The 15,676-nt window shown below is 52.8% G+C and overlaps 1 protein-coding gene and 1 pseudogene across 1 annotated transcript; one reads left to right on the top strand and one right to left on the bottom strand.

Moving 5' to 3' along the window:
• Positions 1-2,022: 2,022 nt before the first annotated feature.
• On the bottom strand, positions 2,023-2,895 carry LOC140715735 (C3a anaphylatoxin chemotactic receptor-like). Its single transcript, XM_073028105.1, has one exon. The coding sequence runs from the start codon at positions 2,869-2,871 to the stop codon at positions 2,023-2,025; it is 849 nt and encodes a 282-aa protein (XP_072884206.1). The 5' UTR covers positions 2,872-2,895.
• Positions 2,896-8,828: 5,933 nt separating this feature from the next.
• Positions 8,829-9,867, top strand: LOC140715734 (C3a anaphylatoxin chemotactic receptor-like; annotated as a pseudogene).
• Positions 9,868-15,676: the final 5,809 nt, after the last annotated feature.

The raw sequence follows: 15,676 nt of genomic DNA, 5'->3' as shown, positions 1-15,676 counted from the left end.
CGCTTCCACGTGACCCGTATCCCACCATTCCCTGCACGATCATGTGTCTACATACACTCAGTGGCCACTTTATTCGGTCCCTCCTGTACTGAATAAACCGGCCACTGAGTGTATGCTTGTGATCTGCTGCTGTATCCCGTCCACTTCAAGGTTTGACGTGTTGTGGCCTCTGTTGTAACGAGTGGATATTGGAGATACTGCCACCTTCCTGACAGCTTGAGCCAGTCTGGCCATTCTCCTCTGATCTCTCTCATTAACAAGGCTTTTTCGCCCACACAACTCAATGGGTGTTTTTCATTTGTTTTTGCACCATTCTCTGTAAACTCTACAGACCCCTGTGTCTGAAAATCCCAGGAGATCAGCAGTTTCTGAGATACTCAGACCACCCCATCTGGCACCAATAATGCATCCTACAGTCAAAGTCACTTCGATCACATTTCCTCCCCCATTCCCGTGTTTGGTCTGAACCTCTTGACCATATCTGCCTGCTTTTATGCACTGGGTTGCTTCCTCATGATTGGCTGATTAGATACTTGCACTAACGAAGAGTCCACTGTGTGTAGAAGTCTCTAGTGTTGTGGTTAGCACAGTACGGGAGACCCGGGTTCAATTCCGGCCACTGCCAGTAAGGAGTTTGTACATTCACCCGGTGACCGTGTGCGTTTCCTCCGGGTGATCCGGTTTCATCCCACAGTCCAAAGACATACCGTTTGGTAGGGTAATTGGCTATTATAAACTATCCTGGGATTAGGCAGGTTTAGATCAGGCGATTGCTGGGCGGTGTGGCTCGAAGGACTGGAAGAGTCTAATCTGCGCTGTAACTCAATAAATTCATTAATTAAACAGGCCGGTGCTTCCACTACCACCTCCACCCATGGCAGCCCACTTCTGGCACCCAGCACGTCTCCTTTAAACTTTCCTTCCTCTCCCCCTGAAAGGAAGCCCTCTTCCCGGGGGCGGGAGGAGAAACTGATTGTCACTGTCCATCCCATCCATGCCCCCATGATTTTATAAACTTCCAGCAGGTCTCCCCTCAACCCCGGAGAAGACGATCCAGTTTGATCCACCCTCCCCATACAGATCATATGACCACCCACCACCTGCTCCCACGGTTTCACGTGACCCTGATTGGAGGGTCTACAACTTGCCCAAGGGTGACCTGCAGGCTGGTGGAGGAAAGGGGCACCTTACATCTCCTTTAGTAGAGATGTATCTCCAACCCACCAGCCTAGGATCTATGGAAATAGATAAGCAGTCATGTTTATTCATTTCCACAGATGAATAAACATATCTTTTACTCATTTTATTAATAACTTTATTTCATGATTTTATTTTTAATGAATAAACAGTCCTGGTGAAGGGTCCTGTCCCGAAACTTTGTCCAACCCACAGCTGGAGTACAGTGTCCAGTTCTGGTCTCCACACTACAGGAAGGAGGTGACTGCACTGGAGAGGGTGCAGAGGAGATTCCCCAGGACGTTGCCTGGGATGGAGTGTTTTGGTTACGAGGAGAGACCAGAGAGGCAGTGTCTGTTCTCCCTAGAGTGGGGCAGGCTGAGGGGGGATCTGACGGAGGTGGCAGGCATGGGGACAAAAGTCACAGCGCGATAGAACTGTCGTGTTTGGTCGCCATGGAAATGAGGAAGCTGGGCCCCGGAGGCAGTGAACCAACTTGGTCTGAACTCACGCAGAAGGTCCTTTGAGCTGGGGCAAGTTTTTTTTTGATCGGATGCTATCTGGCGACTGCGGGGAAATATTCAGTTAGTTGCTCAGAGGTTGAAAAGATCACAGGAAAATAGTTGGGCGGGGCAGGGGTCAGAGGTTGGCTTTCAGCCGAGGATTTTCGTTCACCAGGCCTTGAACGATAGGCCTTGTAGGATTGGGACAATGGTAGGCAGAGCGCTGGCGGAGGGGAACGGGTGCTATAATGGTGGGAGGTGACACAGGGCAAGATGGAGTAAGGGGTATCAATGGCAGGATGGAGTGAGGAGCCAGCATTGGCGGGACGTAGAGGGAGAGCCCTCACACACTGGCATCTATACTGGAGATGGTCTTGATGCGAGTCTTGCAAGCTGACTCCGTCCGCTCCTCAGCAAAGGCCAATCGGAGCGAGTTGCACAGGGAACGCCGGAAAACCTGGCGGAACTCACGGCCGGCAAAGACATAGAGGATGGGGTTCAGGGCGCTGTTGAGGGAGGCTAGGCCCACGGATAAGCTATCCCAGACCCAGGCGGCCGGATGTTTGGAGAAAGCCTGAGCTAGGCCGCAGATGTGGTATGGGAGCCAGCAGAGGAAAAAGGCGGCAACTACAACTGCAATGAGGCGGACAGGCTTCCTGGTCTTGCTGGACTTGGCGAACTTGCCCCTCTGCAGCTTCTGGCCGATCAGGAGGTAGCAGAATGCCATGATGAGGAAGGGGAAGATGAAGGCAAAGAGGGCCCGTGTCACCTCCACCACCTCCCTGGTCCGGTCTCCGAAATAAGTCCCGGTGTAGTTCAAGGTGCAGTAACTCAAGCCGAACTCAGAGACTATGTACATCTTCCGTGTCAGCAGAGTGGGCAGGCTCATGAGGAAGGCGAGGCCCCAGGCCGCAAGGCAGGCCGCACGCACCCTAGCCAGGGACCGGTGAGTCTGGGACCAAACGGGCCTAGTGACAGCCAGGCAGCGATCGATGCTGATCATGGTCAATAGGAAGACGCTGGCGTACATGTTGAGGATGATGGCAGAGGGAATGAGCTTACAGAGGACGTTGTCTGTAGGCCAGGAGTTTCCCAGGGCAACGTTAGCCATCTGGAAGGGGAGGCTGAGGCAGTAGGTCAGGTCTGCCACAGCCAGGTTCAGGAACCACACCGTGTTGACGCTCCACTTCATCTTGAAGCCTGTCACCCAGATGACGGCCCCGTTGCCAGGGACGCCCAACAGGAAAGTGAGTGCGTAGACAAAGATGGACAAGTTGGCAGTTGGGTCCCAGAATCCTCAGGAATGCTCTCATCAGAGTAGTTTCCAAAGGAAGACATGTTGTAGAAGTAATCATCTCCATAATACATCATGCTGAGCCTGGAGGGGAAGATATTGTGGAGGTGAGAGAAGTTGGGAATGGAAGGAAGGGACAAAAAGAGCAAAGTAGAGAGGTGGGTGAGGGAAAGAGGAAGCAGGGAGAGATAGGGAGGGAAAAGAGGGAAGATTGGGTCAAAAGGAGAGGAGCGTGGGAGAGGAGACATAGGTGAAGATGATAGAGGAAGAAACCGGAGTGAAGGGAGAAAGGGAGGGGGAGGGAGTGAACAACAGAGGAGGAACTGAAACTGGGGGATGAGGAGGTGCGAAGGGAAGAGAAATGGATGGGTAAGGGGAGGATGCTGGGTGCTGAAAGGCGGGTCAGATGAGACAGGGAAGGGAGGACAGGTGAAGATTGGTTGAAGATAACCGGGGCTGAAGAATAAGGACAGGTAGAGAGAAGGGAAGAGGAGAGAAATGGGAGAGGGAGTAGACAAGGTGAGAGGAGGAGGGGAGGGAAGGGGAAGACGGAGTCTTAAGAGAAACGGTGAAGAGGGAAGGGGATGGGAAGAGTGAAGGGGAGGGGGAAGAGGGGAGAGGAGGAAGAGGCAAGGGGAGGGGATCAGGAATGGGGAGGGGGAACATGAAGGAGAGAAGGTTGAGGAATGGGGAGGGTGAAGGAGAGGGAATGAGGAGCAGGAAGAAAGAGGGGAGCAGGGGAAGGGAAGAGGAGGAAAAGTAAGAGGAGAAAGGGGAGGGGATGGCTGAACATGAGAGGAAGGGGTGGAGGAGAAAGGGGAGAGTAGGAGGAGGTGGGAAGGGGAGGGGAGGAGAAGGAGGTGGGAAGGGGAGGGTGTGGGAGGAAGAGGGAAAGGGTGGAGGAGGGTTGGTAAGAGGGAGGAAGAGGGAGGGGAATGAGGAGAAGGAAGGGGCAGATGAGGAAGGAAGAGGAGGAGGGATGGGGAGAAGGAGGAGGAGGAAAGGTGGAAACATTGCGAGGAGACGGAAGGGTGAAGGGAAGGAGGGAGGGGGTAGAAATGGGGTGTGGGGAAGGGAGGTTGCAGTACGTGGCAGGGACAAGCAAAGAGAAAGGGGGACGGAGGATGTGAGGTGAAGTGGGGGGAGGGTTGAAGGCAGGAACGGTGGAAAGAATAAGGAGGGAAAGAGGGGAAGGTGAGTGGCAAAGGGTGGAGGGGGCAGGGGAAGAGATGGAGAGGAGGGAAGAGATGGAGAGGAGGGAAGAACAAGAAAGGGAGGGGTGAAGGGGGTGGGAAGGAGAGGGGCCTAGATGGAGAGAGGAGGGCTGGTTGGATAAGAGAGAGAGGATGGAGGTCACAACCATCTCCCCCCTCTCTGCCTCTCCTGCACCACGGTGCTCACTCCTCACCAGCCCTCACACACCGCATTGGTTCTCCTCCCTGACAGCCCCTCCAGCCCCACAGCAGAGACGGGAAATGGACGGGGAAGGGGAAGAAAGTGGCCTTCAGTGTGACACTCCCTCCTCACCTCCTCACCCTCAGCACGGCACTCCCTCCTCACCGAAATGAACGCAGTGCGCTCCACCATCCTCACCTCCCCCACACCACCCCACCCTCTCCCTCCCCACCATTCATCATCCACTGCCGGCCCCTAGGGACCCCAGCTCCGGCATTCCTTCCTGGGCCCCCACCGACTCACCTTGGAGCCTGCTCTCCCTCTCGATGAAGTTCAGCCTCCCCGGAATCTCTGGCTCACTCCGTCCCCCCGGGCAGCTCGGGAGAGTTGGACTCAGATCCCAAACTGCTGCGACCACAGCAACCAATCCTGAAGATGAACTGTGCAGAAACGAACGGAAGGGCTGTCCGCAGCCCCGGTAGAGCAGGGAAGGGAGAATAGGACGCTGGTCCGGGAGCAGTCCGGAGAGTGGAGCGGGTCCCGTCTGAGGCTGAAAAACACATCAGCATGATTTTATCACTTTTTTAAATCTCTGGTTTATTAGCTCAGTTTCTCAAACTGAATCAGATACGGACGGCAAAGCGTTGAAGAGAAACCACAGGAGTTCCTGAATGAGAGAAAAAGGGGTAAACATCCCATCACACACTCCCGGGGTCAGACACAGAGTGAATCTCCCTCCACACCGTCCCATCACAGACTCCCGGGGTCAGACACAGAGTGAAGCTCCCTCCACACCGTCCCATCACACACTCCCTCCACACTGTCCCATCATACACTCCCGGGGTCAGACACAGAGTGAAACTCCCTCCACACCGTCACATCACACATTCCCGGGGTCAGACACAGGCTGAAGCTCCCTCCACACCGTCCCATCACACACTCCCGGGGTCAGACACAGAGTGAAACTCCCTCCACACCGTCACATCACACATTCCCGGGGTCAGACACAGGCTGAAGCTCCCTCCACACCGTCCCATCACACACTCCCGGGGTCAGACACAGAGTGAAACTCCCTCCACACCGTCACATCACACATTCCCGGGGTCAGACACAGGCTGAAGCTCCCTCCACACCGTCCCATCACACACTCCCGGGGTCAGACACAGAGTGAAGCTCCCTCCACACCGTCCCATCACACACTCCCAGGGTCAGACACACAGTGAATCTCCCTCCACATCGTCCCATCACACACTCCCGGGGTCAGACACAGAGTGAAACTACCTACACCCAGTCCCATCACAAACTCCCGGGGTCAGACACAGAGTGAAGCTCTCTCCACACCGTCCCATCACACACTCCCGGGGTCAGACACAGAGTGAAACTCCCTCCACACCGTCCCATCACACACTCTCGGGGTCAGACACAGAGTGAATTTCCCTCTACATGTCTGATCCCGCAGTCCCGGTGTGGAGCGGGAAGATTAAGTCATTGGGTGGGGTGGGAGGGGGGTCGGTGGTGTGGTAGATATTGACAATCATCAGTCACGAGATGTTGCCTGTTTGACTGAGCTGGGGTCCACCGTTGGGAGAAGAGGCTGTGCACAAGGACTGGTTGTTGGGAAAGAGTTCTGTCCCTCTGGGAGCAGAGGAACTCCTGCTGTAGGTGGCAAGAGGTGGAGGGAGCTTCACTCTGTGTCTGACCCCGGGAGTGTGTGATGGGACGGTGTGGAGGGAGCTTCACTCTGTGTCGGACCCCGGGAGTGTGTGATGGGATGGTGTGGAGGGAGCTTCACTCTGTGTCTGACCCCGGGAGTGTGTGATGGGACGGTGTGGAGGGAGCTTCACTCTGTGTCTGACCCCGGGAGTGTGTGATGGGACGGTGTGGGGGGGAGCTTCACTCTGTGTCTGACTCCGGGAGTGTGTGATGGGACGGTGTGGGGGGGAGCTTCACTCTGTGTCTGACTCCGGGAGTGTGTGATGGGACGGTGTGGAGGGAGCTTCACTCTGTGTCTGACCCCGGGAGTGTGTGATGGGACGGTGTGGGGGGGAGCTTCACTCTGTGTCTGACTCCGGGAGTGTGTGATGGGACGGTGTGGAGGGAGCTTCACTCTGTGTCTGACCCCGGGAGTGTGTGATGGGACGGTGTGGAGGGAGCTTCACTCTGTGTCTGACCCCGGGAGTGTGTGATGGGACGGTGTGGAGGGAGCTTCACTCTGTGTCTGACAATGGGCGTGTGTGATGGGACGGTGTGGAGGGAGCTTCACTCTGTGTCTGACCCCGGGAGTGTGTGATGGGACGGTGTGGAGGGAGCTTCACTCTGTGTCTGACCCAGGGAGTGTGTGATGGGACGGTGTGGGGGGAGTTTCACTCTGTGTCTGACAATAGGCGTGTGTGATGGGATGTTTACCCCTTTTTCTCTCTTTCAGGAACTCCTGTGGTTTCTCTTCAACGCTTTGCCGTCCCCATCTGATTCAGTTTGAGGAACTGAGCTGCTAAACCAGAGATTTTAAAAAGTGATAAAATCATGCTGATGTGTTTTTCAGCGTCAGACGGGACCCGCTCCACTCTCCGGACTGCTCCCGGACCAGCGTCCTATTCTCCCTTCCCTGCTCTACCGGGGCTGCGGACAGCCCTTCCGTTCGTTTCTGCACAGTTCATCTTCAGGATTGGTCGCTGTGGTCGCAGCAGTTTGGGATCTGAGTCCAACTCTCCCGAGCTGCCCGGGGGGACGGAGTGAGTCAGAGATTCCGGGGAGGCTGAACTTCATCGAGAGGGAGAGCAGGCTCCAAGGTGAGTCGGTGGGGGCCCAGGAAGGAATGCCGGAGCTGGGGTCCCTAGGGGCCGGCAGTGGATGATTAATGGTGGGGAGGGAGAGGGTGGGGTGGTGTGGGGGAGGTGAGGATGGTGGAGTACACTGCGTTCATTTCGGTGAGGAGGGAGTGCCGTGCTGAGGGTGAGGAGGTGAGGAGGGAGTGTCACACTGAAGGCCACTTTCTTCCCCTTCCCCGTCCATTTCCCGTCTCTGCTGTGGGGCTGGAGGGGCTGTCAGGGAGGAGAACCAATGCGGTGTGTGAGGGCTGGTGAGGAGTGAGCACCGTGGTGCAGGAGGGGCTGTGAGTGGGGAGATGGTTGTGACTTCCATCCTCTCTCTCATTTCCCTCCAACCCTCCTCTCCCCACTCAGGCCCCTCTCCTTTCCAACCCCTTCAAAACTTCACCCCACCCTTTCTTGTTCTTCCCTCCTCTCCATCTCTTCCCCCGCCCCCTCCACCCTTTGCCACTCACCTTCCCCTCTTTCCCTCCTTATTCTTTCCACCGTTCCTGCATTCAACCCTCCCCCCACCACCTCACTTCCTCCGTCCCCCTTTCTCTTTGCTTGTCCCTGCCACGTTCTGCAACCTCCCTTCCCCACACACCATTTCTACCCCCTCCCTCCTTCCCTTCACCTCTCCGTCTCCGACGCAATGGTTCCACCTTTCCTCCTCCTCCTCCTCCTCCTCCTCCCCATCCGTCCTCTTCTCCTCCTCCTTCCCTTTCCTCCTCCACTTTTCTCCTCCTCCCCTTCCCTCCTGCTCCTCCTCTTCCTCTTCCTTCCTCATCCTCTCCTTCCCTCTCCTCATTCCCTCCTTCTTCTTCTTCCTTCTTACCCTCCCTGCTCCTTCTTACACTTTCCCTCTTCCTCCCCACCCTCCCCTTTCCACCTCCTCCTCCTTCCCTCCCCTTCCCACCTCCTTCTCCTTCCCTCCCCTTTCTCCTCCACCCCTTCCTCTCGTCCACCCATCCCCTCCCCTTTCTCCTTATATTTTTCCTCCTCTTCCCTTCCCCTCCTCCCCTTCTTTCTTCCTGCTCCTCATTCCCTCTCCTTCACCCTCCCCATTCCTCATCATTCTCTCCTTCATGTTCCCCTCCCCATCCCCCATCTCCTACCCTTCCCTCTTCCTCCTCTCCTTCCCTCTTCCCCTCCCCTTCCCTCTTCCCTGATTCTCTTAACCCTCCCCTCCTTCTCTCACCTTGTCTACTCCCTCTCCCATTTCTCTCCTCTTCCCTTCTCTCGCCTGTCCTTATTCTTCACCCCCGCTTGGTCATCTTCAACCAATCTTCACCAGTCTTCCCTTCCCAATCTCCTCTGCCCGTCCTTCCGCCTTTCAGCACCCAGCATCCTCCACTTATCCATCCATTTCTCTTCCCTTTGCACCTCCTCATCCACCAGTTTCAGTTCCTCCTCTGTTGTTCATTCCCTCCCCCTCCCTTTCTCCCTTCACTCCAGTTTCTTCCTCTATCATCTTCACCTACCTCTCTTCTTTCTCGCACCTCTCCTTTTGACCCCATCTTCCCTCTTTTCCATCCCTATCTCTCCCTGCTTCCTCTTTCCCTCACCCACCTCTCTACTTTCCTCTTTTTGTCCCTTCCCTCCATTCCCAACCTCTCTCACCTCCACAATATCTTCCCCTCCAGGCTCAGCATGAGGTATTATGGAGATAATTACTTCTACAACATGACTTCCTTTGGAAACTACTCCTATGAGAACTTTCCTGAGGATTCTGGGACCCAACTGCCAACATCCGCCATCTTGTCCATCTTTGTCTACGCACTCACTTTCCTGTTGGGTGTCCCTGGCAACGGGGCCGTCATCTGGGTGACAGGCTTCAAGATGAAGCGGAGCGTCAACACGGTGTGGTTCCTGAACCTGGCTGTGGCAGACCTGACCTACTGCCTCAGCCTCCCCTTCCAGATGGCTAACATTGCCCTGGGAAACTCCTGGCCTACAGACAATGTCCTCTGTAAGCTCATTCCCTCTGCCATCGTCCTGAACATGTACGCCAGTGTTTTCCTATTGACCATGATCAGCATCGACCGCTGCCTGTCAGTCACTAGGCCCGTTTGGTCCCAGACTCACCGGTCCCCGCCTTGGGTGCGTGCGGCCTGCCTTGCGGCCTGGGGCCTCGCCTTCCTCATGAGCCTGCCCACTCTGCTGACACGGAAGATGTACATAGACTCTGAGTTCGGCTTGAGTTACTGCACCTTGAACTACACCGGGACTTATTTTGGAGACCGGACCAGGGAGGTGGTGGAGGTGACACGGGCCCTCTTTGCATTCATCTTGCCCTTCCTCATCATGACATTCTGCTACCTCCTGATCGGCCAGAAGCTGCAGAGGGGCAAGTTCGCCAAGTCCAGCAAGACCAGGAAGCCTGTCCGCCTCATTGCAGTTGTAGTTGCCGCCTTTTTCCTCTGCTGGCTCCCATACAACATCTGCGGCCTAGCTCAGGCTTTCTCCAAACATCCGGCCGCCTGGGTCTGGGATAGCTTCTCCGTGGGCCTAGCCTTCTTCAAACAGTGCCCTGAACCCCATCCTCTATGTCTTTGCCGGCCATGACTTCCGCCAGGTTTTCCAGCGTTCCCTGTCCACCTCGCTCCGTTTGGCCTTTGCTGAGGAGCGGACGGAGACAGCTTGCAAGACTCGCATCAAGACCATCTCCAGTACAGATGCCAGTGTGTGAGGGCTCTCCCTCTATGTCCCGCCATTGCTGGCTCCTTGCTCTGTCCTGCCATTGATACCCCTTACTCCATCTTGCCCTGTGTCACCTCCCACCATTATAGCACCCGTTCCCCCACCCCGCCAGCGCTCTGCCTACCATTGTCCCAATCCTACAAGGCCTATCGTTCAATGCCTAGTGAACCAAAATCCTCGGCTGAAAGCCAACAATTGACCCCTGTCCCCCACCACCTATTTTCAAGTGATCTGTTCAACCCCTGAGCAACTACCTGAATATTTCCCCGCAGTCACCAGAGAGCGTCCGATCAAAAAAACCTGCCCCGGCCCAAAGGACCCTCTGCACGAGTTTAGGTCAAGTTGGTTCACTGCCTCCTGGGCCCAGTTTCCTGATTGCCATGATGACCAGACACGACAGCTCTATCGCGCCGTGACTTTTGCCCCCACTCCTGCCACCTCCATCAGATCCCTGCTGATCTATTTCCATAGATCCTAGGGTGGTGGGGTGGAGTGTCATAGATAGAATGACTCATAGGAGACTCATAGATAGAATAGACAGGGAGTATCTTTTTCCCAGGGTAGAAATGTCTACCAGAGGGCATGCATTGAAAGTGAGAGGGGGTAGGTTCAAAGGGGATGTGAGGGGTAAGTTTTTTACTCAGGGAGTAGTTGATGCCTGGAATGTGCTGCCTGTTATGGTGGTCGTGGCAAATGCATTAGAGGCTTTTAAGAAACGTTTGGATAAGCACGTGGATGTGAGGAGAGAGAGGGATATAGACATGGAGAAGGTAAAAGGGATTAGTTTATTTGGAAGGGTTTGATTTAGCTGCTTCAGCACAACATTGTGGGCCGAATGGCCCATTCCTGTGCTCTACTGTTCTCTGTTATCAGTCTATCTACTCGTGTGACCACTTTCAGGGAGCTGTGAACTTGACCCCAACATCCTCCTATTGTGCATCAGCGCTCCTTACATTCCTGCCATTTACTGGATACTTTCCCTGATCTTTTCATCCTGCAAAGTTAAACGCCTGACTTCATCCAGAGTTTGCAATCAAAACATCAGTTAAAATCAATTCCTGTACCCGGCTGGAAGCCCGAGGAGAGTTTATTCATCGTATACACTGGGAAATCACTAGATCCTTTTTTTAAAATGCCTCAAGACAACATCACCTGACTATGCAGGTGATGCCTCCCTCCCAAATGCGCTGAATAACTTCTACGCCCGGTTTGAGGTGGAAAATGACGTGGCAGCGAGAAAGTCCAACCCTCCTACAAATGACCAGGTGATGTGTCTCTCCGTGGCTGACGTGAGAAGAACCCTGTGCAGGGTCAACCCACGGAAGGCTGCTGGACCAGACAACATCCCTGGTAGAGTGTTCAGAGGATGTGCAGACCAGCAAGCAGATGTTCTCACTGACATCTTCAACATCTCCCTGAGCAGCGCCACCGTTCCAACGTGCTTCAAGGCCGCCACCATCGTCCCCATGCCGAAGAAGTCTTCAGTGTCCTGCCTAAATGACTACCGTCCCATTGCACTTACATCCATAATCATGAAGTGTTTTGAGAGGCTCGTTATGAGGCATACCAAGACCCTGTTGCCCCCCTCACTGGACCCCCTGCAGTTTGCGTACCGTCCCAACTGCTCAACAGATGACGCCATTGCCACCATCCTCCACCTGGCCCTAACCCACCTGGACAAAAAAGACACATACGTTCGGATGCTGTTCATAGACTTCAGTTCAGCATTCAACACAATCATCCCTCAGAAACTGATTGGAAAGCTGAGCCTACGGGACCTGAACGCCTCCCTCTGCAACTGGATCCTAGACTTCCTGACTGGGAGACCTCAGTCAGTCCGGATCGGGAGCAGCATCTCCAACACCATCACACTGAGCACGGGGGCTCCCCAGGGCTGTGTGCTCTGTCCACTGCTGTTCACTCTGCTGACCCACGACTGTGCTGCAACACACAGCTCGAACCACATCATCAAGTTCGCCGATGACACGACCGTGGTGGGTCTCATCAGCAAGAACGACGAGTCAGCTTACAGAAAGGAGGTACAGCGGCTAATAGACTGGTGCAGAGCCAACTACCTGTCTGTGAATGTGAACAAAGCAAAAGAGATGGTTGTTGACTTCAGGAGGGCACGGAGCGACCACTCCCCGCTGAGCATCAACAGCTCCTCTGTAGAGATCGCAAAAAGAACCAAATTTCTTGGTGTTCACCTGACGGAGAATCTCACCTGGTCCCTCAACACCAGCTCCGTAGCAAAGAAAGCCCAGCAGCGTCTCTACTTTCTGCGAAGGCTGAGGAAAGTCCATCTCCCACCCCCACCCCCCCATCCTCATCACATTCTACAGGGGTTGTATTGAGAGCATCCTGAGCAGCTGCATCACTGCCTGGTTCGGAAATTGCACCATCTCGGATCGCAAGACCCTGCAGCAGATAGTGAGGTCAGCTGAGAAGATCATCAGGTTCTCTCTTCCCGCCATCACGGACATTTACACTACACGCTAACAGCAAACAGCATTATGAAGGACCCCACACACCCCTCATACAATCTCTTCTCCCTCCTGCCATCTGGGAAAAGGCACCAAAGCATTCGGGCTCTCACGACCAGACTACGTAACAGTTTCTTCCCCCAAGCTATCAGACTCCTCAATACCCGAAGCCCGGACTGACACCTTGCTCTACTGCCCTGTTTATTATTTATTGTAATTCCTGCACTGTTTTGTGCACTTTATCCACCCAGTGTAGGTCTGTAGTCTAGTGTATCTTTCTCTGTGTTGTGTTTTTTTATTACGTAGTTCAGACTAGTTTTTTGTACCGTGTCAAGTAACACCGTGGTCCTGAAAAACGTTGTCTCATTTTTACTATGCACTGTACCAGCAGTTATGGTCGAAATGACAGTAAAAGTTGACTTGACTTGACTTGATATTCATCTGGATTAAACTTCATCTGCCATTTATCTGCCCACATTTCCAACATTTCTGTCTGGATGATTGAAATGTGATTTAAATGAATCCTTTTGAATATTGAAAGGCTGAGAGAGAATGGACATGGTGAGGATGTTTCCTATGGTGCAGGAGTCTGGGACCAGAGGACACAGCCTAAGAATAGAGGGACATCCCTTTAGAATGGAGGTGAGGATTGATTTCTTTAGCCAGATGGTGCTGAATCTCTGGAATTCTTTGCCACAGACAGCTGTGGAGGCCAAGTCATTGGATATTTTTAAAGTGGAGGTGGATAGGTTCTGGACTTGTCAGAGCATCAAGGGTTAACGGGGAGAAAGCAGGAGACTGGAGTTGAGAGGGATCATAATCGATGTAAAGGTGCAACAGACTCAATGGGCCACATGGCCCGTGTATATATATACATACTTACTGTGATTCAGTTTTTTTCTCTATTGTTATGTAGTGCAATGCATTGTACACAGTCAATAAATTTCTCAACATCTGCCAGTGATTCTGATTCTGGTTCAATACAATACCTGGGGATTCTCTTTTATCCCACTCACCAAGGAGACTTTTGGCCACCTTCAACCCCGGCTTGAGTTCTTTCCTGCATACATTTGTCTCTCATCCTCACCAAAGGGTCGTTCTCTCCACAACGGCTGCGGGATTGGACCCGGGGATCTGTAGGTCTGACACGGTGGTCAGCAGCACAGGAGCGCCGCAGGGAACCGTACTCTCTCCGGTCCTGTTCACCCTGTACACATCAGACTTCCAATATAACTCGGAGACCTTCCATGTGCAGAAGTTCGCTGATGACACGGCCATAGTGGGGTGTGTCAGGAATGGAAAGGAGGAGGAGTATAGGAAACTGATACAGGACTTTGTGATATGGTGCAACTCAAACTACCTGCGTCTCAATATCACCAAGACCAAGGAGATGGTGGTGGACTTTAGGAGATCTAGGCCTCATATGGAGCCAGTGATCATTAATGGAGAATGTGTGGAGCAGGTTAAGACCTACAAGTATCTGGGAGTACAGTTAGACGAGAAGCTAGACTGGACTGCCAACACAGATGCCTTGTGCAGGAAGGCACAGAGCCGACTGTACTTCCTAAGAAGGTTGGCGTCATTCAATGTCTGTAGTGAGATGCTGAAGATGTTCTATAGGTCAGTTGTGGAGAGCGCCCTCTTCTTTGTGGTGGCGTGTTGGGGAGGAAGCATTAAGAAGAGGGACGCCTCACGTCTTAATAAGCTGGTAAGGAAGGCGGGCTCTGTCGTGGGCAAAGTACTGGAGAGTTTAACATCGGTAGCTGAGCGAAGGGCGCTGAGTAGGCTACGGTCAATTATGGATAACTCTGAACATCCTCTACATAGCACCATCCAGAGACAGAGAAGCAGTTTCAGCGACAGGTTACTATCGATGCAATGCTCCTCAGACAGGATGAAGAGGTCAATACTCCCCAATGCCATTAGGCTTTACAATTCTACCGCCAGGACTTAAGAACTTTTTAAAAGCTATTATTAATGCTTTTTGAGATAGTGATTTAGATGCATATCATATTTTTTACTGAGTTAAGTATTGTATGTAATTAGTTTTGCTACAACAAGTGTATGGGACATTGGAAAAAAGTTGAATTTCCCCATGGGGATGAATAAAGTATCTATCTATCTATCTGTTAAGCCTGTGTGGAGATGCCTTCAGTTTAAACATCTGCTGTTGCAGAACCGGTTTTGGGCAGCAGGGGGAGACATCGTAGAGGGATATCTGTGCAGAGCAAACTGCTGAATTCAGCTGAATCCTTTCTGTAGATAGAGATAGATAGATAGATAGATACTTTATTCATCCCCATGGGGAAATTCAACATTTTTTCCAATGTCCCATACACTTGTTGTAGCAAAAACTCATTACATACAATACTTAACTCAGTAATAATATGATATGCATCTAAATCACTAACTCAAAAAGCATTAATAATAGCTTTAAAAAAAAAGTTCTTAAGTCCTGGCAGTTGAATTGTAAAGCCTAATGGCATTGGGGAGTATTGACCTCTTCATCCTGTCTGAGGAGCATTGTATCGACAGTAACCTGTCGCTGAAACTGCTTCTCTGTCTCTGGATGGTGCTATGTAGAGGATGTTCAGGGTTTTCCATAATTGACCGTAGCCTACTCAGCGCCCTTCGCTCAGCTACCGATGTTAAACTCTCCAGTACTTTGCCCACGACAGAGCCCGCCTTCCTTATCAGCTTATTAAGACGTGAGGCGTCCTTCTTCTTAATGCTTCCTCCCCAACACGCCACCACAAAGAAGAGGGCGCTCTCAACAACTGACCTATAGAACATCTTCAGCATCTCACTGCAGACATTGAATGACGCCAACCTTCTAAGGAAATACAGTCGACTCTGTGCCTTCCTGCACAAGGCATCTGTGTTGGCAGTCCAGTCTAGCTTCTCGTCCAACTGTACTCCCAGATACTTGTAGGTCTTAACCTGCTCCACACATTCTCCATTAATGATCACTGGCTCCATATGAGGCCTAGATCTCCTAAAGTCCACCACCATCTCCTTGGTCTTGGTGACATTGAGACGCAGGTAGTTTGAGTTGCACCATATCACAAAGTCCTGTATCAGTTTCCTATACTCCTCCTCCTGTCCATTCCTGACACACCCCACTATGGCCGTGTCATCAGCGAACTTCTGCACATGGCAGGACTCCGAGTTATATTGGAAGTCAGATGTGTACAGGGTGAACAGGACCGGAGAGAGTACGGTTCCCTGTGGCGCTCCTGTGCTGCTGACCACTGTGTCAGACCTACAGTCTCCCAACCGCACATACTGAGGTCTATCTGTCAAGTAGTCCACTAT

This window comes from Hemitrygon akajei, chromosome 24 (genome assembly GCF_048418815.1).
Source record: "Hemitrygon akajei chromosome 24, sHemAka1.3, whole genome shotgun sequence".
In the NCBI taxonomy this organism is placed as follows: domain Eukaryota; kingdom Metazoa; phylum Chordata; class Chondrichthyes; order Myliobatiformes; family Dasyatidae; genus Hemitrygon; species Hemitrygon akajei.
Note: the sequence above shows the minus strand (reverse complement) of the source record. Positions and strands in the feature narration are given on the sequence as shown.

Excerpts from the sequence above, each read along its gene's own strand:
- LOC140715735 (XM_073028105.1), bottom strand. The coding sequence starts at position 2,871 with ATGAAGTGGAGCGTCAACACGGTGTGGTTCCTGAACCTGGCTGTGGCA.